Source organism: Oryzias melastigma, linkage group LG18, assembly GCF_002922805.2.
Source record: "Oryzias melastigma strain HK-1 linkage group LG18, ASM292280v2, whole genome shotgun sequence".
Lineage (NCBI taxonomy): Eukaryota > Metazoa > Chordata > Actinopteri > Beloniformes > Adrianichthyidae > Oryzias > Oryzias melastigma.
In genome coordinates, this window is record NC_050529.1 from 14,074,510 (window position 1) to 14,100,824 (window position 26,315).

A 26,315-nucleotide genomic window follows, 5' to 3' on the forward strand; every position below is an offset into this window, starting at 1 on the left:
TTTAGAAATCAAAATATAGAAAGAAAGAGCTCCACATTAGCATTAAAGCTAACGTCACCTTGAATTACTTCAAATTAAATGTAATACAGCCCAAAATAACTATTTTTTCTGGTTATATATTATAATAATTTGTGTTTTTTTAGTTTTTAGTTACCTATTTATTGTTTATTTTGATTATAGTGACAAAAAAAACTTGAGTAAAAAGTGGAAATGACTCAAATGAGAAAATTACTGTTGTATGAGGTGGCCATAAAATCTAAAAAAAAAACTAAAATCTAAAAGTTACACTTAAGAACACACATCTAAATTTTATGTCTGAAAAAATGACAATGAAGCTAACAAAATTCTAAGAATTGAACCAAAATTACAGTGAAAAATGTTCTGACCTATTTTAATAATAATTTCGTTATTATTATCTTAATGAGACAAAAAGTCTGGACTGGACAAATTTTGAGGAAAGCTTGAAAAGCTGTCGAGCAAAGAGGACTTAGAACAACTTAAAACCTAGTAAAATATCTTAAATCTCTAAAAAGAAGGTTTAAATTATTGTAAGAATCGAATAATTTGAATTTTACTTATTTTATATAGTATATATCTTTATATATATATATATATATATAAAGTCCAAAATATTCTGTCTTAAAATGTATATATTAATATTAAATTACATTTAAAGGCTATTTGTGTGCTATTTCTTTCAAACACTCCGATCCTCTACTCCTGGTCCATGGTATACTTGATGTACTTGTACTCAAATATACTTAAACATTAATTTTTGCTCATGGTTGTCCAGTCTCCTCACCTCTGACGCGCTCTGAAGCTCTTTTGCCCACTCCATGATCTTCAGCTGAGCCTCCTCTCTGGCGTCTTCATCGTTTTTGTTCTCCTTCTCTTCGTTCCACGGCGACTCCTGTAAAAGCTACGGTTGGGGGAGAAAAAAATGATAAAAATGTAACATCTGATGCTGAAGCCTTTATCTCCCTCCTGCTCCACTAGAATCACTTTGACCTCTGACCTTGTCGACGTGGCGGAGCTCGTCGGCCCACTCCAGGATCAGCTTCCTGCTCTCCTCCAGGCTGCGTTCCGCACGCCGGTCGGAGCTCGGAGACCCTCGTCTGCTGCTGCCTTCCTCTGGATCTGAAGACCCCTGTGGAACACAAAGGGATGAAGAGCTGACCTCTGTCATGGTGATGCACACAGTCATCGACCTGCTCCTCCCTGATAAGTCATGTAGATATAACACATTCATCTGTTTTCATGGCAACGCCTTTAGAGTCACTGCAGCCATAAATCCTGACTCACAATTTCTATACGTAAAAGAAGAGAAATAAGTGTAGCGCACGTCAGCAGTGTCTCCATATACGAGAGAAATGATTAACTATGTAAGATGACACTCTGTTCTGTTCTGTTCTCTGAAAAAAAGCTGACAGACCCTCTGTGAAATCTTTCATCATTTTTGGGTTTTTTTTCTTGAAAACGTAATAAAAGTTTGATTTTTAGCATTTTTTTACCTTTGACTTTAATTTTCAGAGTAAACCACACTTTAAAATGAAAAGAAAAATTGCTAAATTCAACTTTTTACGTTTTTTTGTTCTAAAATCTGACTAAATAAAGTTCAATAGATGCTTAAAATATATCACATATTTATCTAAAACCATAAGTGCATTCATTTACTGTAAATGAGACACTTTATTCTGACTTGGTTGTGGATTTTTTTAGTTACTTTTACAGTTTTAATTAATTTATGTATTTTAATTTAAGGTAGCAGCAGGTAAGAGCAGCCAAAATAATTCAAAATAAAAGAGAAAAAATGTAAAACTCTAAAATTAATCAGATAATAATAAATTAAGCTGTCAACAAACAGTTCAAGTGTAAATTTAATATATAGTGTCTAAAAATAGGTATTTTTTTATAATTTTTATATATAAATGTCTATGATGTAAAGATCCTTACAGCTCAACCTTTGCTCTCCTCGGACCGGAGGACCTTTTGCCAAATTTGTGACGTAAGTTTGATAAGTTTCAAGCCAAAAAACCTGCACTATAAAATTAGATAATTTTCTGCTTTGTAAGACAAATAATCTTATTAAGAAAAAAATTCTATAGCAAGTTATAGAAATGATGTCTTAGACTTTTTTTTCCTAAAATACGAATTCTTGGTTTCAAATTTGTTTGCCTATTTAAAGACACTAAGACTTGAAATAAAGTTTTTCTCTCATCTGGGTTTACCTTGCACACTTGGTCCACCTGCTCCTTCCAGTGTTTGATGAACTCTATGCACTCCTGCAGGCTGCGCAGGTTCCTCAGGCTGGTCTGTCCACGCATCAATAGAAGTTTTGGTTCGTTATTCCATCAATGAGCTGTCACATGAAACTGAAACGCCGGCTGGTTGATCTTCTCACCTGCGAGCGGTGTGTGAGGTTGTTGGAGTTGGCCGAGATGCTGGGGGCCGAGCTGTGAGTCTGGACGTCCTCGTCGGGCAGGTTCCACCGGACCACGCCGATGGAGCTGTTCTGTGTGGTGCTGCCGCTCTCCGAGTTCAGCAGAATTTTCACCTCTGTGAAGGTGCAGAAGATGCAATCAAACACATGATGGAGAGCAAAAAAATTAACTATTTAATTAAAAAAATGATACTCTAGGCAAGGTATTTGCAACATTTAGATACTAAAAAAAACACATTTCTTAATCAAAACCCAGAAAAGAGTTTTCATTTTGCTGCTTTAAAATGTATTTTTTACTATTTTTGTGGCCTTTTATTTCTAAAATGCTGCCTTTAATTATTTAAAAATAATAGTATTATATTTTACTATATTTATTTTACTTTAGACAACACCACAAATAAGTTCCTTTCAAAATAAAATACATCCTGTGTCAAATATCTAACTAAACTTTAGTTTTTTTAAATTTCGCCTCCATCTTTTAAATTAAAAGAGCCACACGTGTCTACAAAGTGTAAGGTTGAAACTAGAAACACTCAAAGGTAACTAAATTCATGTTTTTTTAAGTAAATTAATACAAAAAAGATTTTAAAAAACGTACTTCTTTCCCGTTTTGAGATGGTTTTCATCTCCATGGCTGCTTCCTCACCCATTGCTGTCAAAAAAGTAATGAATTATAACCAACATTATTATTATGATGTAAATACTGACATTTTATTTTAAAATACAGTGGTTTTAAAATATAAAACTAATGTTAAGGTTGGTGCACGTGTTTGTTTAAAATGAAACAGAAAGAAATAAAAATATGAAATCACATTTAATAAAAAAGCTCCTAAAATCACAAACAAATAACATAAACAACAACACAAATCAAAATAAGAATGTTTTCTATGAATTTACCTGCTTACCTGGAGCCCGGCGGAGCTTGGTTGCAGCTCTGCAGCTGAAGGGAACTGGACGGGAAGCTCTACTCCTCCTATCTTTTTGTCTCCCTCAGTTCCTCCCTGATCTTTGGACCATTTATGGCTTTAGATGACAAACTCAGTCTCTCCCTCGGCGCTCTTACATAAAAACTCTCATCGGCTTCCTGGCAGTGGCTGTGCAGTTACCAGGTGGATGACTTTTGACTGCAGAGACAATCCTGCTTATCCAGATAAAACTCCACGTATTGTCTCGAGGCGAGTCTGTAAAGTCAAGAGGAAAGACTATTTATATACATATACATAAATACATATGTGAGGGCAAAAGGGAGCTGAGGGATGATTGACAGTGCAGGAGATATAGAAACAGCTACAATAAAAACATGTTTTGATACCATAACTCCAATATTACACGTGCAAAGATTATAACACTAATTATACTGCATTAGTTTGTTTATTTATGGTGTCAAATAGTAAAATAAATACAGTTTATTTCACATATCTTGTCTTTTGATTATTTGATTTTTTATTACACAATTAAACATTTTAGGTTTTGAACTGTTGTTGTTTTGTTTTGTTGTATTCTATGATTTTAGGCAGCTTAAAAATGTGTTAAATGATAAATAAATAATAATAAAACCAACATTTGGGATGGACCACAAAAGAATCAAAATTTTGATAAAGAGATAAATAAAGTTTAGCTTAAATTGCAGAATGGGTTTATACAAATATACCCCCTGTGTGTCCAAAGACTTATATCCCCCTGTTGTAACAATAAAATGTGTCCAACACAAACGCCCTTCAGCTATTATGTTTGATCAGCTGTTGGGAAGGACAATTAAAAAAAAAAAAGATTAAAAACTACACAAAAAATCCACAAAAAAACAAAACCATCAAACAAAACCCCTACCGAAAGATGATAAAATCAATCAACTACAAATAAAATAAAAGACAAAAACAACAAAAGGAAAAAAACGCATCAGCAAATACCACTTTTAAATCTAAATATTGATTAATTTATGGAATTATATTCAGACGTGGATCCAAAAGCATCAGGATTTATTTTCAGTTTTAATTTGAACAAAGTTTCCAATAAAATAACAAATATAAAAACGGTTCAACGCCAAATACAACATGCAAACATAATTACACATTTGTGTGTGCACAGTTCAAATTTGTCTGTTGGGATAATCAAGTCTGATTAGTTCAGCTGGAAAAGACAAGTAGAAAAAATATAGAATAAATATTTGCACTTTATTAACATTGAGCTACTGATAAGAAAATAAATTGCCAAACAAATTAACAATTGCAAATTTTACTTTATTCACGATCAATTCTTTAGTTATTATAGTTTTAGCTTTGTTGCTAATAAAGTTTCAAAATTTTAAAGTTTCAAAAATGTAAAAAAAAAATATGTTAAATAAAACAGCTGACATTAACTTCAAAGAAAACCTGTAGAGTTAACTTCACCCTCAATAGCTTCCCATAACAGTCATGGCCTCTTTACCAGGCTGCATCTGCGTCACACATCGCCTGGAAGCGTTTATTACCTTTCTCTAGAAAGGAAATCAGAGTCTGATGAACGCTCTTCGTCTGATTCTGTTATCAGCAGGTCATGTCTCCTTTATCCAGGCTGGTTCTATCAAATTGTAAAAACACTAGACTTGGTTTGTCTATGGATATTGAAATCACTTGTTTTTCAAAACTGAAAATATTTAGAAGAAAAGGTTTTAAATCTAACTCAAGTAAAGCTAACTGCTATTTTAGTTCTTCCATGTAAGCAATGATTTAAGTCAAAAGAATAGAAAACAAGACTGTCAACAGCTGGATTGGTCCTACACAACCATTGTAATTGTTACAGGCATTTCTGAGACCCCATATCTCTTTAGCATGATCAAAACTATCCTCGGAAATCCCATTGGAAGTAGCTTGGTTCATCTTTTAAGTCCTGTAGCTCATAATCATCCCACTAGGGGCAGTAGAAGGGCTTTTCCTGCTCATTTCAAAATGGCTGCCTCCATGAAATCTCAAACACACTTTTGGCGGGAAAACAGTTTAGCTAGTTTTCAAAACTTAATAGTAAGAATAACTCATCTATAGCTATTTATTGTATTAAATGACTACTTAATGCATCGAAAAATGCAAAATTTACTGATAAATAATTATTTGTAAAACAGTTACACCATGTTAAAAACATATCAAGTTTGAGACAGTGGGTAAATAAGATGTTTTTTTTTCTTGAACATGCTTGTCAATATTTTTGCTTCTTAAACTAACATTGTTATGAGGAAAACTTATCAAATATGGATAATAGTTGATCATTTCTATGTCCCATTAAAAAATATAGGCTATTGTTTTTTTGGATTTCATTAAAGGGTTAGAAGAAGAATATACTTTTATTACAGACTCAAGGTGTCACAAAGACACAACAGATAAAATACTTAAAAGCAATAAAATAAATGCACATATATACATATATATAATAAAGAATGTAAAAATAAAATAAATAAAAAGAAACACTATGATAAAAGTATCCGGGCCAATAATGACATAAAATTACAAAGTCTTGTAAACTTAAAAAAAAACCTAAAAAACAATTGCAGACTTAAAATTTAAGCTAGAAAAACTTAAATAAAAAAACTGAATTTGATGTCAATTGATTGATTTAGTTGGCTTTACATTGTTAAAAAAACACAAAATCTATAAATTAATCAGAAATGAGAGAATGAGATAAACTGCACTACATAATATAACAAAAATAAATTAAAAAAAACAGAAAAAAATTGCTAATATTTACAAAGAAGTTTATTTTAAAGGAAATGTTTTCTCCAAATTAACAATAAAATTATATATTTTTTCTAAATGTGAAACAGTGCAATTCAGTGTTACTTTCTTTGATTTTACATTTGTTGCATTTTCTATATAGATGAATTAGTTTGAACTCCACTATCTTCCTCAGGAGGATCCTCCACACAGTGACTAACTTCTCGTGGGAACGGGGTCATTGCAGTGCGACCCCCCAGGTCTGTCTGCTTGCTTTGGTCAGGGAGGGGTATCACATGGTGACTTCCTGATCATGAATGGGTCAGTTGGTGGCGTGAACAGTTCATCAAAACATAATTTCATCAAATGCACAACAAACCAGATTTCCACTTCGGTTTCTATTTCTGTTTATACTTTGAGATTTATGCATGTGTTGTTTTATGTTTCATGATATTGGGAATAGAGAGGAGTTCTGTGTGTTTCAACAATTGAATTGCTTCATGACTTTTTTACTGTTTTATACAAAGTTCTTTATAACTAAAGTTTGATGTGATTTAATCTGATCTGATTTAATTGGACTTTAACTCTGGTGTGATTTTGATTTGGTTTGATTTGATCTTGACTTTGATGTGATTTTGATTTGGTTTAATTTAATTTGATTTTGCTTTTCTACGTTTGATTTGATTTGATTTGATTTTGTCTTTGATGTGATTTCATTTAGGTTTTATTTAATTTGATTTGATTTTGACTTTGATGTGATTTTGATTTGTTTGATTGAATTTGATTTAGCTTTACTAGGTTTGATTTGATTTGATTTGACTCGACTTGGTTTAATTTCATTTGACTTGACTCGACTTGGTTTGATTTGATTTGAATTAGATTTTGATGGGATTTTTTTGATTGGGTTTGATTTAATTTGATTTGATTTTGTCTGTAATGTGATTTCATTTAGGTTTTTTTATTTAATTTGATTTTATTTTACTGTGTTTGATTTGATTTGACTGGATTTTTTATTGGGTTTGATTTAATTTGATTTTGTCTGTAATGTGATTTCATTTAGGTTTTTTTTATTTAATTTGATTTTATTTTACTGTGTTTGATTTGATTTGACTGGATTTTTTTATTGGGTTTGATTTAATTTGATTTGATTTTGTCTTTGCTGTGATTTCATTTAGGTTTTATTTTAATTAATTTGATTTTACTTTACTGTGTTTGATTTGATTTGACTTTTTTGTGATTTGGATTTAGTTTGATTTAAATTGATTTGAATTGACTTTACTTGGTTTGATTTGATCTGATTTGACTTGACTTGAAGCGACGTGCCTTGTCTTGACTCGGTATGATTTTGAACTTGACCTGATATCGATTTTCAGACCAGAAAATAAATAATAATGTGAGTAGTTTGGTGACGGTCCACTCTCTAAGAACACAATCAGGTTCACTTTGGTGTTACGTGACAATACTCGATACCGACAAGCACAGACGGGTTATAGCCTTTTGGCATAAATACCAAACAATGTAAAATCACTGATAAATGCTCTAATGCGTATCAATCCGGTTTCAATTGTCGCTTCAAATATTAATGCACCCGGGGCAACAAGGAGGTCATGGTTTAACTGCTTACGTAAACTCGTTGAAGGGGCTGGACATGTTTGTGTGTGTGGACCTTTACCCCCAGGTGATGTTTGACAGAAAAAAATAATCAAGAAGCACCATAACTTCCAGGGTTTATTATGTCAGTAGATTTGCACCATTGTCTAATATCTTGCTCTTCTATACAGTTTTTGCTCTGCATATTAACAAATAACTCCTACAATACTTTAAAATTTCACCACATGAAACAATTTTGGGAATTTTTACAAAAGTGGCAACACGTCTCAGATTCCGCTGAAATCCAGAGAGAGCTGCTTCTGTGGAAATGTGTATAAAAAAACATTAATTGGGATTCTTCTGCTTCTTCAGTTCCAGTTCTTGAAGAACTGCTTGAAGATGATGGTCTCCTTCCCTTGTGGCAGAATCTCCACCTGCAGGGCGACACGTGAGAACACTGTGAGTTCATGAGGTAACATTATGGAAACAGCGTTTCTTCACGCTCATGTTTGCCAGCAGCACCTGCGTCTTCATCATGTCGTACTGCATTTGCTGGATGAAGCTGTCGGCCATCTGCAGGGCCACCCTCTTCTCCTCTGCGTTTGCTCCGTTACCTTAAATCATCACAGATATATGGTCAGTTCTACAGCTGCATTCATGAGATCAGATTTCTGATAAAATGGAAAAACAAACAACAAGAGGTTGTATGTATAGTCCACCCAAAAGCCATCTGTGAAACATTAACTCCATGTATGATTATGTTATCTGTATGTTTGAAAGTGAAACACATAATGCAACAGAAACTTAAAAAGTTTGGGTTAAACTGCTCTGTAGCCTATAAAAAATGTTTATTTTTACAGTAAAAAGACTTAAATTTTACTCAGAGAACTTAAAAATAGGAGTGTGGAGGAATGGAAGAAGGTCATTTGGTATCCTGAGTCTACATTCACATTCATTCAACACCAAAGAAGAAAGGCAGACAAAGGCTGGGTAGGGGGAAGTATTATGATTGGGGCTTCCAATAGCTGATCATGTTTAGGTGCAGCAATGTTCATAACACAAGGTAGAAGCTCAGTTGATGACCTGAAAATACTGAAAATCCTGGTTGTTCTATCCATTTTCTAAAGCAAATTAATCTCTTTTTGAGGTTGCTGCAGCCTATCCATAATAAATAGAAGTATGTTTTCTATCTGGACATGCAATGCATTTATGATTTTTTTTTTTTTTTACATCCTTTAACAAAAATAGCAACAACAACAACAAAAATAGATTGTAAGGCTGATTTGATGAAGAAAACAGTTTGTATGAGTCATTTTTAAAATATAATAAACACGATTCCAGGAGTTGTCTTGTGGCCATGAAGTGGAAGGTTTCAAAGAGCGCAGGTACAGACATCCTTTCAAACTTCAAACAAGTATAACTGAAAAACAAGCGTAATATAGCTACTGTCCTCCATCTGGAGAGTTGGAAGAAAGGGCGGTTGCCATGGATACGCAACAACACCACCCAGGTTTTCATGTCCATCTTCCGCGTTTTGTTTACGCATGCGATAATGCGAGAAACTGCTTGCATGGAAATTGTTCTCAGATTCTGAGGGTGGCAGATCTTGGTCACCTTTCCAGACGAAGATTTTCCCGTTGGCTCCGTTGTCCAGGATGAAGCAGTCATCACGCACAAGCAGCTCCTTGGCAAATGGGCTCTTCTCTGAGATTTTGGTCATAGTCATAGAACCGGTTGCATCGGACACCTACAGATAGTTTATTTATGTTAAAAATGCATTTCAGAATTACTTCATTTTTTTTTACGTATTTTGGTCGGAGAAGCTACCTTGTAAAGAGCAGCGGTGTTGGAAGCGTCCGCTTTGCTGTCTTCCTCTGGCGTGCTCCCTGCTAGCTCCGGCTTCTGTCCCAGCACCTTGAAACAAAGAAACATCCTCAGTTATCTTGGAAATTTAAACAAGATTGTTTCTTTTTTGATTGTTTGGTTGTACCTTAAGCATCTCCTCCGGCTCCTCGCCCTCGGTGCTGTCCACGATCCGGGCTTTACCGTGTCTGTCCGTGTCACGGATCAACGATGCTATTTCACGCACCTTCTGTTTCTCGAAGATGTTGGCCTCCGATCCGATCCACGACACGATAATCTGGAGAACAGACCATTGATCAGATCAGAAGACTTTGGAAAATGAGAACAGGCCTTCACAAATACAAGGATCAATATAATAATAAAATTTCAAGACTTCTTTTGCAATGCTTAAAGGGAAACAAAACCCTAAATCAACTTTTTTTACCTCTATAAATGGGGCTTTAGAAGTGCTGTCTGTTGGTCATTGCCAAATTTTTGACAAATTAAAATAAACTTGTTTAATTCTTGAAAATATAGTCTAAAACCATCTGTGTCAAGATACGTTTGACTTTCATGATTGGCCAAACCATACAAGTCCCCCGTCATGATCTGCAGCTCTAGTAATGACAACAGGCCTGTTCCCTGACTGGATTTTCCCATTTCGGCTGTGGGTGGAGTCAGCCTCCAACTTCCTTGTTTAGCTCCACCCCTGTTCCCAATACCGGACATCTTTGTTTCGTGAAATAAGTTACCTCTCCAAGGTCAAGGATGAAGCAGTCGCCCTTGTTGAAGCTGCTCCAGCTTAGCTCCACCTCCTTGGCACGGATGTTGCGTTTCCCCTTGATCTGGTACAACCTGTGCACCGGTCCGGACCCCTGAGTCCTCCGAAAGCCCGACTCCACCCCACCATCCTGCAATGGGAAGAGGGGCGTTTAGTAAAAAAAAAAGTCTTAAATACTGAATTGAAGGGTGATTTCCAACAAAGACTCGCTGTTTCAGTTAACTGAGTAATCAACTGTTAGATTACACTAACCTGCACTTTGTCACAGCTGATAAGATGGAATTCAGCCATAAAAGATGCAAGATAAACTTTGCAGCTTTATCACGCAGGCCTTAAAATTTCCTGTCAGATGAGTATCTAATGTAAATTGTGCCTAATCTTGAGGGAGCTTTACAGAAATCATAATATTCCAGCTTGAGATAAACCCATGATAACTCCATATAAACAGAAATCTAGTTTAGATGCAAACATATAAATAGAACTTTTGCTTTTTAAAGGCTCCATATACGGGTTTATGGTAAATGTTGGCGCCTCTTCGCAGGAAAACGCCATCCAAACTTTACAGGAAGAGTTATATAAACCACTTTAAGAGAGCATGGGTGTCAAACCAGCTTACCTTGTAGCTGACTCCTCTGGGGAAGAGCGCCATGAACTCCGGCGTCTCAATGCCCTGAACCTGCCGGTGCTGAACGGGGTCGCCGCCCAGAAAGTTGTCTAGCTGGGTGGCGAGCATGGCACATGCAACCTGCTCATCGCGAGACGACTTCTCTCCTGGGGAAAAGCAAATCCCAATAAACCTTTGTGTTAGCACATCACACAATGAGGTAACAACCACGAACAATGAAAAGAAATCTTAGTTTGTAGGAACACATTATTTCCTTTTAAAGACCCACTCCACTGAAAACCATGTATTTATTTAAATGTGTTTATTTCGATTAAGATATCCATTCTTCTGCTTATCCAGTACCAGGTCCCGGGGCAGCAGTCTAACCAAAGATGCTCAGACTTCCCTCTCCCCAGCCACTTTCTCCAGGTCCTCTGGGGGGACCTCCAGCCGAGAGACGCAGTGTCTGCTCTGTGGGAAATACCCGGAACACCACACAACAAAAAGTAGACATAACCACAAGACATGAACCTATTTTTGTATTGAGGTGAAGGCATGACTTTTGGAGCCAGTCAACGACTGGGCCATGACTTAGATTTGCAGCAGCTTTAACCTTTGTTTTTGCTTGAACATAAAGAACTGTGTCATCTGGATATAACTGTATTTTTATATGTTTTGGTGTTTTTAATGTGTTCTTTTCTGTTGAAGGAGGCCAAGTACTACGAAAATTGAGCTTTCAATAGCAGTAGAGCGTTTAAATAGATGGATGATTGGAAATGGGGGCAGGCTTACTCTTCATCAACTGCTCCACTCACTACTTAGAGTCAAATTTCTAGCGTACTGCAACTATTTTCAAGAAAACAACACAGGTTTTTGATTTTGGTTAAAAATGGCATCACCATAATAAAAAGACCAGGGGTGGTGAACCAGGGCGACTGAGTTGTCCAGGGGAACCTGTGCTTCTGATCTGGCAGCTCAACTTCTGCGAGGTGGGGGTGTCCATAGCTTCTGAGCTAGGGGGATGTGGGGAGGGTTCCTTACAACTGGAAACCAGGCAACCCCAAAATTTTCAATCGTTGCATACAGCAACCTGTGCCCTGCCCTCTCGTTTGCCATCCCCGAGCCCTGTCGGGGGTCGTGCCAGTCATTGGTGTCCTCCCTCCCAGCCAGGTGGCAAGTCTTGGCCACTTTCCCCTGTTGGTCTTGGTGGGGCTGGTGGTTGGGCTGGCAGGGGTGCAGTGTGGACTGGTTGTGGGCGGCTCTCACTTGCTTCTGGGGGTGGTGGCAATGTGGCTCATGACTCCCCAGCTATGGCGTGCCTCTTGTCTAGGCGCCAGTGTGTGCCTCAGGTAGTCAGGGCCTGGGACTCCTGGGGGTATGGGCAGGTCCTTTTATGGTTGGGGCTCCTATCCTGCACACGCCCTGTTCCCTTTGCCCCTCAGCTGGAGGGCCCCCTTTCCATTCCCATGGTGGAGGTCTAGTGTGCTTGGGGGTGGTTGCCTCAGGGCATCTATTTGGGGAGGGTGTCTGTCTACCGTGGGCCCTGGGTGAGGGGCCACTGGCGACACTTTTAGAACAGACCAAAAAATGAACGGAGTCAGACTTGAACGCTACGGAGGAAGCGTGTCTGAGCCTTAACTTGCAACAGGAAAAAGATACACCCTTTCGGTTTCATATACTTTTTTCACTTCTGTGGTAAGACAACTATGAGGAGGCCACCATGAAGCTAGAAACCGCTGGTTTCAAACTAGGCAAAAAACATGTGTGTAGTTCAAGCACACGCTGTGTCTATCTCTAAACAGAATCAGTGGTCAAAGCTGAAAACAGCATTGGCCTATCACTTCCTCATTTCAGGATCTTAACTTGAACACATCAGAGTATCAGAAGCCTGTTGATCTGGTCTGGCTTTGCAGGTGATCTGCCTCTTAAATACATGAACAAAGATCTTACTGAGCTGTCAAAGTTTCCTATAATTCCATATGATTTTTTTATAGGAAGGAGGATTCTGTGATGGATTAGCTAATTATCTAAGTACCCGTCAGTTCATTATCTGTTCACGAACGGTGACGATCAGTGACCTAAGCGATTCATGCTCCGGCAGAAAGAGCGCTCTTCAGGCCACCACCGCTTAGTGTTACCTAAGTACTGGATACACGCTGGAAACAACAGACACAATTGAGCACCGTAACAGCCTTCATGCATTTTTAATGCAATTTGCTCAAAATTCTTCCTTGTTTTCCCTGTGGGACCCCACCCCCTCCCCTACCTCCACCCTTTTCATCGCCCCATCATCTCTGTGACGGCCGCCGCCTCGTTGCTCACATCAACAGTGCAGCAGGTTAGCGCTGCGACTCATGTGACAGACGGAGTTATTCAGCTGCTCCAGGGTTAAGCACTGCACAATAGCTGGAGCTTTTGTTGGAGGGAGTGAAAAAGTAATATAAGAATGTTCAGGGTCACGGGTTTTTAACCTTCAACCTTGCAGCGTCTCTAATTCTGATTATTCATTGTTGTTGTTGATTAGTGTAGCCATCCCACCTAACCCTTAACAAAAAGTAGTCTATTTAAGTGTAGTATAAGTATACAAAAAGTGAGGAAGTATACTTAAGTTTACTTTTTATATGGTCTCTATATATTGTAAACTTTATATGTCACACGTATGTGGTCGATAGAAGGAGTTTTGAATTGAAATGAAGACACAGATTTGTGCAAAAAGCTCTGAGACTTGGAAGTAATGTGTCTAGATGGAGGGTATTTTAGAGTCTGGGGCAAAAATGTCTGTCTTTTGATGCCGCCCAAACAATCAAGTAGGTAAAAAAGACTTTTATAGTCATTTTCACTGAAGCAACAATAAAGCTGAAAGTCATCAGCATATTAATAACACCAAATGAGACTGAATTGGCTGAGAAGTTTGCCAAGAGGGATCATAATAGAGAATGAATAAAATGGGGCCCAGAAGAGAACCTTGGGGAACACCGCAAGACAGGATTTTTGTGTACTGGGTCGTTTTCTAGGACATCGCTTCTGCAGAGCGGCAGTAGTTCTCTAGAAATTTGCCTCTGAGTCGAGGATGGGAAGTAAATCTGCACTGATATTCCATCAACCCTTTTGCTTACGCTCTCTGCTTTAGTCCTTTTACTAAAAAGTCGGATCAAACTCGTACAGAGTAGTCTAGACCAGAGATGGGCAACTCCAGGCCTTGACAGCCGCAGTGTCTACATAATATCCAGATACCCAAGCCCTACTCATGACTACTTGGTTCTGGTGTGTCCAGCCAATTAGAACATGCCAGAGCAGGATCTGATGGAAAACATGCAGGAATGCGGCCCTCGAGGCCTGGAGTTGCCTATCCCTGCTCTAGATCATCGACCATAAAATGGATTCCAGAATTATGGTCCTTAAGGCGGGTTATATGTGGCTTGGCCATGTTTGTCAAAACAGGAGACACCCCTCAGAATCATCAATACCTTATGATCCTCTTTACTAAATCTAAATCCTGAGTGGTCAGTGTTCATTCAGTGGAAAAGTACTGATTAGGTCCTCTAACTGGTTCCGACTGGTCTGGGGCTCCACGTGGGTTAATGTAACAATGCATTCATCAATGTGTTAGTAACAAAGTATAAAAGTGTAGCATAGTATAAAAGTATTAAAAACGCTTCAAAAGACTGTTTTAGTCTCAATTTTCTGAATCTACATCCATCGTTGGAAACTTCTAAACCAGTTATTTCAGTGGAGTGGTTCTTTTCTTCTTCATTGCTCAGCTACGACCTTCTCCAAGATTTTAGCAACAAAATAAAGTTAGTGTACTTGCTAGACTTACTGAAGTTTACTTAGAAAATAAACTTCAAGTGTGCTTCTTTTTGCTAATGGAAAGCCTTGTTTTTTAGGTTTGATTTCCTAATCTGGACGCTCTGGTCTCACCTATCCACATGTGGAGGTCTGCTCCCTGCTCGCCGTGGTTTTTCAGCACCAAATACGAGTCGCCGTTGTAGAAAGACCCCACCTCAGAAGGGTCCAGCAGCACCGCCTTCATCTTCTCCACCCTCCACACCCACAGACCCGGATTCTGGACCTCAGGGCCGAACTGACCCGGCGCTGGCTGGAAGTGGAGCATGCTGCACGGAAAGAGGAAAACGGACCGGTCAGGGTATAACTAAAAATGATTTATGAGAGACACTCGTGTGACATGAGTCACAGACACACATCCCTAAAATCATGGCAGAAACAGGAAGTGTGAAACATGTCATCCCATCTGCACTCTCCTGGTTGTTGATTGAACGAAGGGGAAGTGAAAGAAAGCACGACGGTGATTCAGGCAGACGTCACACTTTTGGACTCAAACAGGTGGGGGGTTACCACTCTTCCCTCATTTTGAGAGTCCTTCCTTCTGTGCGGACTTTGGCGCCAACCTCCTCCCCCATTCCAAATTCAAAAACTTGCTTCACAACTTGCCAACTTGTGGCACTGAATTATCTCTTAGGTGAGAATGTGAGCTGCACGGTGTCACAGGTCAGAACTAGTCCGGTGCATCCTCACTTTCTCTTTCTGAACACGTGAAAAAAAGTGCTAACCCAGCAGACGGTAGCAACAAAGTAGGTCAATCACATATCAGGTGCACAGTTTTCATTCTGCCTTGTTGACTGCAAATTAATTGTAAATGCTACTTTTCTTACAAAGCAAAAAAACAAAAATTAAAACTCCTATGGGAGAAATAGCATTTTTGAACATGCAGAAGCAGCAAATATTTACAGATTTTCCATTTAGCTACTCAACCTAGACAAAAATCAGCTATAAAAGTAGATTTTTTTGCCACTTATTGCTTAGTAGTAATACACAATCACTGTTTTTCAATAATATTTGAATAATTTGTTCTCTAGTATTTGGTTGAGCATGCTGTTAAAGTGTTAAAACCACTTGAACTTCACTTTTTTAACATCTTATGATCTGCAACAGTGAGCATAACTTATACAGTCCTAATTTTTTAATGAAAAAGACACTTTATGAACATTTGAAGTCTGGCTTTTGTGAAATTTGAGCAAAAAAAGCAAAAAGATGGACTTTATATCCTCACATTTCCACATTCAGTTAGTTTGGAGCAGAGGAAGGAGCATCACTACTATTTTAGGGGTTTAATGCAGGAAAAAAAAAGGTTATTCAAGTGCATAAATATATTTGCTATCTGTAAAGTATAAGAAAAGTTGAATTATGTCTTCAAATAAACTGACACTTTTGCAAACAATGATTCCGGCAGGAAACGGAAATGCAGATTTTCTAGATGCAAAGTCATCTATTTATCTAGACGGGTTTCAACGTCTACCAATGAAAACTGAAAGCTGCATTTATATATATATTTACATATATATTTTATTTCCAGAGAGCAAAAGAACACACTTTTGTTAGTTTTTTAGTCACTGTTGTCAATATTTGATCAAACCACAAACATAAGAAAATATTCAATTTGAATAAATTCAGATTCTCATTTAAATTAGTAAAGTTCAATTTTTCAGCGTCTACCAAATGTTTTAGGTTTGTCATTTTTATCATATTTGATCTATTGTTAAAGCATTCTTATATGTCTTTTAGTTATGATTAGACATTTTTTTTGCACAGAATCATAAAACTTGTCATTATCTGGAAGAACAGAGTTTTCAAGAGGACCTGGTGGCAGACAAAATGGCGGCTGAAAATCATTAGCCAGAAGTGGAAAATCTGCAAGATTTCAGATTAGTCGCCACTTTCATAAAAACAGTTTTTAGTGTTAAGGATTAGCTTAAAATGACTCAAAAAGGGTAAACACTATATTAAAAGATATTAACGAAAGTGTTTAGATTAGTAAAACTGATTTAGATTGGAGCTTTAGCTCTGAACAAGTGTTTACGTTTGACCGCAGTTAGCTTGTGCTAACCCCTTTTATGCAATCAATGTGAATCAGGTTGTTCAGAGAAAAGCAGCTTTGCAGCGATATAAAATTACTTTTTAATGCAAATTTAAGATTAATTTTATTAACATATACTATCCATTCTAAGATGCTAGAACTTGCCAAAACCACTTGAGTGGGTCTTTATATATTATGTTCCTATCATTCCTCGACAGGAAAGATACTTTATTCAGTTTTTCTGTTCGACTTTAATACGGCGAGATCATGGGAGTGCTCAGGATCTCGTGTGAATCGTGTCTTCACGTGATGACAGAGTGATAGACGCCGTTTCTCATCAGATAAACTCAGAAGGCCTTTACTGATGACGGTGTGATAAACATTTAAACAGCTCCTCATAAAGACTTTGCAGCCGTGCAGGTTTCTCCGCTCTAGAAAAAGAAAATCCTTCTGTGCAAAAATGACAATTATGCTATTTATGTTTTTTTCCCATCAATAAAGTCGAAAATAAAAATCTAAATTTAAATGTTGGAGAAAACAGATGAACCTAAAACAGTAAAAGTGACTCATCAGAACTCTAAATTGCATTTTATCAGCAGTGAGCTATGAAAACAAGATGTTATCATAGCCCCCTCCACCCTTCGCTCTTCAACAAAACACCCCCCATATGCAGCCAAGTAAACAAGTGAGGGCCTGAAGCTGTGTGTGAAGAGGCCACCTGGTTACGGTTACACCGCTCCTCACAGAACACACAAAGAAGAGCCCACTTAACTGTAAGATTTCCTCCGGTACCTCGGGCATGCTGTCTGGCTCCGGCTCCATTCTGTGTGTGCTGGGCTGTGTGAGGTGAAGCGGTGAGCTATGGAGAGGCCTGGTGTGGACGAGCGTCTGAGCTCACCTGGTAAGCTTATATATGGGAGGAAACTGGAGCCGCATTGATGAAATCCACCTGCGGCCTGTGGATCCAGCTCCTCACAGAGGAAGAGGGAGTTTGATTCCTACGAGTACTGAGTACTAGAGTTTATTTTTAGATTCTACTTCTTGTTGCTGGTGAACAGTAAAAGGTACTTTTAAAGATGCACTTCAGTGAAAATTGTGTTTTTAGTGTTTTTAACATGTTCTTTTTTGACAGTGGAAGGCATAAATAAAAAAATAAATATACTTCTTTATTCAAATCATTGTGAATCAGGAAAAGACAAAAATAAGTGGGGGAACAGTCTCGCCCACAACTCAGAGGCAAAATTCTAATGAATTTCTGCCGCCCTGCAGAAACTATGTCCATAGCAGATGATAGATTAAAAAAAATCATCTAAAAGTGGTAAAATCATTATTGAAAGACCCAGGAAACACTTTTAGAAAGATGATCGGAGTGGAACTTTAATGTTGCTTTATCGTCCTAAGCAAAAATCGCATCTAGCGGTGTTCCTCAAGGTTGTGTTCTGGTCCCCATTTCATTCAATTCAGTCACATTTTGTGTCATTTATACGCTGACGACATTCAGCTTTATTTTTGTTCTTCAGTGAAAACCACTACAATAATATGTCTTATTGACTTAGTTGTTTGGTTGACCAGCATCAGTGTGTAGTAACATTTCTTCCTTATAAACTCTCAAAAGACAATAACTTGCCTTTAAAGGCAGCTTTCATTTATAGATTGCCTCTTATGGATTTCACTGAACTAAAACTTGTTATAACTATAATTTCCCAAAAATACAAACATTTTATGAAGACTATGTGTGAATCCGATGTGTTCTGGTGATCAAATCATGTCTAATTTATATAGCAATTAGCGTACATAAATGTTTCCAGATGACAAATCGTTTTAACGCAATGCATTGTGGTCTATATTCGTCAATGTGTAGTAGGCATCAACCTCTGAAAAAATTTTCAAGACTCTGAGTTTTGGAATTGTATTGTTGACACCCCAACAAAATTGCAAATGTCCTATTTATATATTTAAGTAGTGAGCGAATTCAGACAAAGGATCTGTCTAACATGGGAGTCAATGGGAAAATGCTCCCTTTGAAACATGCCTCTAGTGGTCTTTTGGGGAACTGCAACACTTTGTACTTCCTGGTTGGTTTAATCTACATTAACTTTGTCACAAAACTGCAAACGGAAACCTGTTTAATTGCACAGTTTCCCTGCAGGACCCAGCTAACCTGGACTAATCTTTTTCTCTTCCTTTTTTACTTCCTTGTTTTTGCTTGAAATACGTAAAACTACATTTTGCAACTGTGTGAGGTTTTTAGTGTTCTTCTCTTTTTAAAGCGATAAGTTTTGCCCAACTGGGAAATAAACTGAAGCAGTTTAATCTTTTAATAATAATCATATATAACGTTCACATCTAAAAATTTCAAAATAAAAGTCATTTTAAAAAGCACAGGACTGAGTTTGTTCCCTATGTGCAACAGTCAAAGTTCATGTTTTTAAATGGATATTTACTTCATTCCTGTTTCCATCAGTTATTTATGGAGGCCTGTTGATTCATAGGAGTCATAACGTTATAAACTATTTTTAAAACAGCATCATTCCCTTTGCCTACTCCTTTCTTATGGTTTCTCATGGAAAACCTTAATTTTACAGAGCTTAAGAATTTCAAAATAAAATAAGGAAAATATGTCAAACTCACACATTTGATTAGTAAAAGAAACTTAACTTAATTTTAAGATAATTATTTACACAGCAGTAACTGAAATTTCCTGATTTAATTCCGGAATATTTTATTTTAAAATATTTTCTTCTCTTTTTTTCCCGAATATTTTTTGTACAAAGTACCAACTTTTTAATTGAACATTCTTATTGGTTTTTGATGAATATTTGGATTTGTCAAGTTGATTCTTTAAAAACATCTTTAAAAACTTTTTAACTAAGCAGGTTGGTTTGTCTGAGAGAAAGGGAATGGTCCGTCACATTCCTGACTCCACCTTGTTTGCTTTGATTGATAGAGAATGATATTTCCCAGAGAACTGAACATTGTTTAAATATACATTTTGTTTAACTGTTTCTCCAAGACAACCCTGGAAAACTTTAGTTTGTCAAAAAAAGTTGGTGAGTTAAAATAATAAACATTAAATTATGTTTCCATGAACAGGAATAATTTCTGATTTCCTACTCTTCATATTTTTTCTTTACTGTAACTGATCCTGTTTATCATTCCTAATGTTTTATTAGTTTGGAGAAAAAATAGTCATAGTAACAGATAGATGATTATTAATTTGATTATTTATTCAATTTTGGAGATTTTAAAACAAAATCTGACATTTCTGTAAATGATTTTCCATGTTTTTGTGTTGTTGTGAGTCATTATTGGCATTATAACAGCAGGGCAATCAAGCAGGACTTTTACACCATACATCATGGTGAAACTGCTGATTCATCGACACTTCTCCAGTCTGGGCGAGTTCTTAGATTGCATCATAATGAACAGTAGGATCATTTCAACATTTTTGAAATCTGTCTACTCTTGCAAGGAGCCATGCGTTATTTTTTAATTCACAGAAAAGTCGTGTTCACTGCAAACTAATTGATACTTCCAAAGATTTAAACACTTGTTTTCAGATATTCAAGATAATTTACAGGTTGAATAATAAACCACAATTTAGTACATTAAAATCTCAAAATTACAAACCATTTGCTTAGAACTAGCAAAAATGTTATTTTTATTGTTTTATTGGGCTGTTTAATATTTGAATTAATTCAGCCTACCAGTTAACTTTTTTGACATTTTTCTATTTAAATATTTTCATGTGTCATTATAAGGTTTCTTGTTCAGTCAAAATTATTTCCGGCCTGGATATATCATTTTACAACTTTCTAGTATTTTCCTCTTAACATTAGTGTTCTTCTCCTTTTATTAGACTACTTCTTTTTGCAGTGTATCTACTATACACTATTTCTCCTCTGACTCAAAGGTTCCGTTTATTTAGTACAGTTTGAATCATTGAACTTCATGTTTATAAAAGTAAATAGAGCTGAGAACTTTTTGTTGGTGCAGTTAAATCTAATAATTTGTGATTAGGAAACATTGAGTCTGACCTTTGACTGTATTTGAGAACTGGACTGAGCAAGTGTGATGTAATCCATAGAAAATGGCTTACTTCCAGCTCCAAGTAAATTAAGTTAATTACTTGTCATTTTTTCTTGATACATATGTCACCATGTTGGAGCCAGAAATTGGAAATCCAAGTCATTGACTGCATATGGAGAACTGGACTGAGTGAGTATGATGTCATCCATTAAAAAATGACTCACTTCCAGCTTCAAAGCAAATGAAGTCACTTCAGGAGCAATTTTTTTAACAATACGCATGTCACTATGTTGGAGCCAAAAATTGGAAATGATTAGTCTGAATTATTAACTGTATAAAGAGAAGTGGACTGGGTGAGTGTGTTGTCATCTATAGAAAATATCTTACTCTCAGCTCCAAGCAAACAAAGTCAATTCAGTCTGCAGTTTCTTTACAATACGCATGTTGCCATGTTGGAGCCAGAAATTAGCAGTGATTGGTCTGAATCATTGACTGTATATAGAGAACTGTACTGGGAGAATTTAATGTAACTCATTAAAAATGGCTCACTTCCAGTTCCAAACCAAATGAAGTCAATTCAGTCTGCAATTTATTTAACAATATGCACGTCGCCTGTTGGAGGCAAAAATTGCTACTGATTGGTCCAGCTCATTGACTGCATATGAAGAACTGGACTGAGTAAGTATGATGTCATCCATTAAAAATGGCTCATTTCCAGTTCCAAATCAAATGAAGTCAATTCAGTCTGCAATTTATTTAACAATATGCATGTCGCCTGTTGAAGGCAAAAATTGCTAGTGATTGGTCCAAGTCATAGACTGTATATAGAAAACTGGACTAAGCGACTGTGATGTCATCCATAGAAAATGGTGTACTCCAATGAAATTAACTCAATTCAATCGCCATTTTTTCGCACTGTTTTTTTCGCACCATGTTGGAAACAGGCGACATCAGTGATTGATCCAAATCATTCTGAGCCATCGTTTCTATGGCAACCACACTCTCCAATCAGGGGTGAGCTTTCTGGAAGGCCACACCCCTACCACTGGAGAGCGAGCTACACAAAATTAGTCCAACATTTTGAACGTTCGACATGAGACGACATACTTTTATTGATGCATCTGATAAGTTAGCTTTTGAAGCCAAGGGGCACTTCCTGTTTAGAACACAGGGGTGGGAGGAGTCTCTCTGTCCAGTTTTCAAATACAGTCGATGAGTCTGATAGGTGATAGACGTCCTGATGAGATGAAAAAGAGAAACCTCTGTTAAAGCTGAAGGAAACAGGAATTTAGGTGGAAATTTGAGGCACAGACGGGGTCATAAAACCCATAATCCAACAATATGCTGGATTGAGAAACTGTAAGAAGGGAGCAGACCTAAAAGACACTGAAAGATCAACAGTGGAGGCTTCTATCTACACACAGATTCATCTGAAACTGGTCTGAACTAATACACAGATCGGACCTTGCTACGAGTCAGACAGAGACTGAATCATGACAGGAAAAGATGGACGAGGTACCAGACAGACGCGCTGAAATGAAACTATAGAGTTTCCTCCGAGAAAGAATGTGAGGAAAAAGAACCTTTTGTTTTAGCTTCTTTCTCGTTTCCTGCTGTTGCATTGAAAAAGAAGCTAAAAACAAACCAGAACGAACGTAGCAGTATGGTTAGAGTTAGAGGCTTACCTTGAAAGTCAGTAGGTTGTGTAAAGTTACACGCCTGAGCTGTGAATGAGCAGGAATGCAGTGGAGAGGACAAACACGTCCCTGAACACACAAGCAAATTCTTTCACACAAGCGAGCAGTCTTAGAAAGAAAAAAAAACAGATTTCCTGAGTAAGTCTGTGGCTGCTGAAGCCCAGCCCTTTGACAAACCACAGAAGAAAAAAAACAAAAAACAACGGAAACTTGATTGAATCAGCTCTTCGAGTGAAGGAAATGATGAAACAGAAACCACACGCTCCATTTTCCCAGATTTACATTGAAGCCGTTTTAATGCAAAGTGCTTGGGTTCACATGTGAAAGAACTCAAAGAAAAAGTAACAGTGTGAATGGTAACAGTTGCAGAATTACAACCATTAAAGGATGAAATAGTGCGTTAGTCATACAGACTCCCACCCTCAGAGAAACACACCCATCAGGGTTAGGTTGCCCTACATGTAAGGACTAGCCCTCCTGCACTCTCTTATTCTGAGTCTAACTGACTGTGACTCATCCTTTTTCCACAGCTTAAGTAAGGAGTGCTAGATACAATCTTATGTCTTCTGGGGTCCAGATGACTCCACTCTTATATTGATGTGTGATCCCTCCCATGACAACAGTGGGCAGGATTTCATGTTTCATGGCAACACATCTTCACATTTTTTGGCTAAGGACTCCTCCGTGATCGTCCTCCATCTGCTGGTCCCAGTGACGAGCGCTGACCCAGAACCAGAGACAGTTACGAAAGGTTAAGATTAGCTTTATGACATTAAGACCTTTGTCTTCTATCTGATCTGGATCTGCTGCTAAAACGCTGGATGGGTTTTGGAACTGAATTCGGTTAGACCTCGTCACTTACGTAACCAGATTATTGATGCACCTTTCATGGATCTACAGGCTTGTAGTCAAGTATTAGCACCTGATTTAACCTTAAAAATACACGAAAAACAACACATTTAGATTTACTGCTCAAGATTTGTATTAAATGCATTTAAATTAATCTAGTAAGAGACTCATTTTGGTCTAATATGTTAGATGTTTTACATTTTTTGAAGTGCTAAATTTGTCTGAGGTGTTCCATATTTTCTTGCACCAACGTTCCTAATTTTTCCACATTTATCGTACTTTAATGTTTAAACGGATCTAGGCCAGGTTACCATCCAGATAAAGCTATCTTTTGGCCACATTTTTTTTTTAATATAGAGAGTTTTTTATTCTGTTAACCTGAATTGCCCTGATTAAAATCAACTAATCTAATCAAAAAAGATGCTTGAACTTTTCCACAATTTATCCATAGAAATTTCCAGAACTTTATCGGTATCGGCTCTCAGAAACGTCGTCCTGGTGCAAAACCGATACAACCCAATCAAATCGTTCATTTCAAATCAACTATTTATGAAGGACAGTAATGCCAGGTTGAGGTTTTAACACTTTTTACTCAAACTAAAACAGCCTTCCTGAAACTATTACCTTCTGGATTTTTAGATTTCCTAATAATTGAAGTCTTATATCGCAAATGATATATTTAGGAATATTTTTTTGTAATGCAAACATAAAGAAAAACAAAGTATATATATTTATTTATTTGTATTTATTTATATATACTTATATTGTATTTAAATTGTATGCAGTACTTGGTGAACAACTTCCTGTCAGAGAGCCAGTTGGCCATAATCAAATATCGCCCCCAGGAGGTGAACGCCTGCTATTACAAACTGTAAATAAAATTCAAGAGTATAACTTGAAAATGTGTTTTACAATTTAAAATTCAACATTATAAGATTTAAAATTATGTTTAAAAAAATCACTTATTTTCTGATTTTCTTCTGCAACTGTATATAAATATATACATATTGATTTAATTTAGCAAAAAGGATGATAGTAACCCAAGTTTTTTACTTCCGTCATATTGTGTTTGGGTCAAAATTGCCCTGTTTAAGTGTGAAAATGAGTCATTTTTGACCCAAACACAAAATAGGATTATAAAGTGTTTGATCAGTCATTGTTGTAATGTCTTAAACTGTAACTAAATAAGAAACTCCTCCATCTCCAATAATAAAATCAGAGGTTCCGACTAAAAACAAACCCAGAGAGGTGTATTAAAATTTTTATTTTGCTTTTATCAAGTCAAAAACAAACAGATACAGAGAATGCAGAGATAATGATTCCATTGCTATACAGTGGCAACTTTTAAGTTATTTTTTTTCTTTAACATCAACTCTTTCCTCAGCTTGAAACCCTGAATTGCCATCAAAAAAAAAGAAAAAGACATAAAACTAACATCTTCTGGGAGTCCTGAACCATCAGCACAGGAAGCAGGGAGCTCGTTCTGCTCCAGTCTGAGCATGAAGGGAAAAATAAATCTGAAGAAGTTAAAGGCTTTCAGAACTAAAAGGATGCATTTAACTTCTGCGGGACTCCCAGTCTTACAACACACGCCCCCCAACGGTTCCCCTCATCACAGGTACAGACGAGCGAGTAGAAAAATACAAGAAAACACTGAGTATTTTTATTTATTTTTCCTTAAAGAAATGAAGATCGCTTGTGGATGAAGAGGGAGGGGATCCGAACGTTCAGAAAACTCCAACCGTGTTGAATGTTTTGATGGAAAAAAAAAAAATGAAAGAAAGCTGCTTTCTAGCAGGCGCACATACGGTTCCCTGACAGTCCAACTGGGTGGATTTACAAAAAAAAAAAAAATCAAGTTCACACTAATGTAGTGGGTAAAGTTAGAGGCCAAACAAACAAAAACAAAAAAAATAGCCTCTATTTGTTAATAAAAGGCCAACGGGAATGAATGATTCCCTCAGAAGTGACTTTCTTTAAGCTCTGATAAGTGAAAGGGCACGTTGCCAGGTTGGGAAAAAAAAAAAGGACAAATACACTTTTCCCCTCAAACTCGACCCCTTCATCCACAGCTGATGAACATCGGCCTAAAACTCATCAATGAACAAAGAAGAGAGACGGCGGGAGGGAAAAAAATTTAAAAAATCATTTGAGTTTTCTATTTATACAGATGAATATACTGATAAATAAAAATAGTTCAAACGCTTCAGAAATGGGACAAAACTGAGCAAACGAGAGGATTGCTCAAAAAAAGAAGAAGCAGAACTGGCAACTGATTCAAAAAATTTAAAGACAGAATAAGAATTTAAACTACTTCTTATAATGTTTTTACACATGAAAAGAGGGATTTTTTTTCTATTTTTATTCTTTTTTTTTTAATAAGTCTCAAACTTCTATTGGCCCAGCAGAGGATGCTGGTGGGTGTTGTCATGACATCTTTCAGCTCTCTGGAGGAGGATCTAGAAGTCTACTCCGACTCTGAGAACGTGCTTCTTTCTCAAAGAACTTTTATTTTTCAAAATAAGAGAAACAGGAAGTGACGAAAGCAGCCAAAGGTGGACTCCTGGATGAAGACGGTTTTCGCGCGTATTGCCTCAAGATCTTAAGTGTTAATGTTCAATAAATACAATCTACTTTCTCAGAAAAAAGCTGCTGGCGACAAGAACGCCTTTTCCAGGAGAAACCTAAGCAACCGGCGTCAAGAGAACGAGAGACGGGAAAGCGGGAAGCCCCGTTTCCCGTTTCAAAGTCTTCTTTCTCAGTTTGTTTCAACATCTCGTGTTAAAAAGAAACAATTTCTCAAAAGGCAACCTTTTTTTTCTCATCAGTTTTAGTCTTTAGTTTCAGGAGGGGTAAAGTTGGAAAGGAGAGGCCCCTCCCCCCTTCCCGCGCGGTGGCGAACGATGTCATGTGGGAGCTCTGCGGCGC

The 26,315-nt window shown here is 37.0% G+C and overlaps 3 protein-coding genes across 5 annotated transcripts in view; all 3 read right to left on the reverse strand.

Annotated features, from left to right (window-relative positions):
- The window catches only part of si:dkey-219e21.2 (nuclear factor 7, ovary), a 6,464-nt gene extending 2,952 nt beyond the window's left edge, over positions 1 to 3,512 (reverse strand). Inside the window, exons 1-6 of one of the 2 annotated variants that reach the window (XM_024288418.2) lie at positions 3,346 to 3,512; positions 3,039 to 3,092; positions 2,402 to 2,556; positions 2,229 to 2,312; positions 1,016 to 1,147; positions 803 to 919 (exon numbers count right to left, since the gene is read on the reverse strand). In XM_024288418.2, the coding sequence (XP_024144186.1) occupies positions 803 to 919; positions 1,016 to 1,147; positions 2,229 to 2,312; positions 2,402 to 2,556; positions 3,039 to 3,090 (540 nt within the window). In that variant the 5' untranslated portion in view covers positions 3,091 to 3,092; positions 3,346 to 3,512. Of the gene's footprint in view, positions 1 to 802; positions 920 to 1,015; positions 1,148 to 2,228; positions 2,313 to 2,401; positions 2,557 to 3,038; positions 3,093 to 3,337 lie in introns of both variants that reach the window. The other variant, XM_036216891.1, reaches the window with a different exon arrangement.
- Positions 3,513 to 7,830: 4,318 nt separating this feature from the next.
- capgb (capping protein (actin filament), gelsolin-like b) lies at positions 7,831 to 23,007 on the reverse strand. Of its 2 annotated transcripts, none has more exons than XM_024288824.2 (9): positions 17,585 to 17,734; positions 14,859 to 15,052; positions 10,950 to 11,104; positions 10,305 to 10,463; positions 9,701 to 9,850; positions 9,538 to 9,624; positions 9,325 to 9,457; positions 8,233 to 8,324; positions 7,831 to 8,144 (listed from the first exon to the last, which is right to left on the reverse strand). In XM_024288824.2, the coding sequence occupies exons 1-9, from the start codon at positions 17,632 to 17,634 to the stop codon at positions 8,079 to 8,081; spliced, it is 1,086 nt and encodes a 361-aa protein (XP_024144592.1). In that variant the 5' UTR covers positions 17,635 to 17,734; the 3' UTR covers positions 7,831 to 8,078. The 2 variants fall into 2 exon arrangements, with proteins under 2 accessions (XP_024144592.1, XP_024144593.1); XM_024288825.2 differs by lacking the exon at positions 17,585 to 17,734 and adding an exon at positions 22,527 to 23,007 and having other exon boundaries at positions 7,836 to 8,144.
- Positions 23,008 to 24,635: 1,628 nt separating this feature from the next.
- polr2a (RNA polymerase II subunit A) overlaps positions 24,636 to 26,315 on the reverse strand; it is a gene marked incomplete in the record, with an annotated part of 13,973 nt that continues 12,293 nt past the window's right edge. Inside the window, 1 exon segment of the mRNA XM_024287916.2 lies at positions 24,636 to 26,315.

What these genes read in the sequence shown, in the direction of transcription:
- capgb (XM_024288824.2), bottom strand. Translation starts at nt 17,634, where the DNA reads ATGGAGCCGGAGCCAGACAGCATGCCCGAGGTACCGGAGGAAATCTTA. An exon ending in TCATCCTTGACCTTGGAGAG is followed by an intron (nt 9,851 to 10,304) that starts GTAACTTATTTC and finishes TCTGTTCTCCAG; the next exon opens with ATTATCGTGTCGTGGATCGG. An exon ending in ACACCGCTGCTCTTTACAAG is followed by an intron (nt 9,458 to 9,537) that starts GTAGCTTCTCCG and finishes AACTATCTGTAG; the next exon opens with GTGTCCGATGCAACCGGTTC.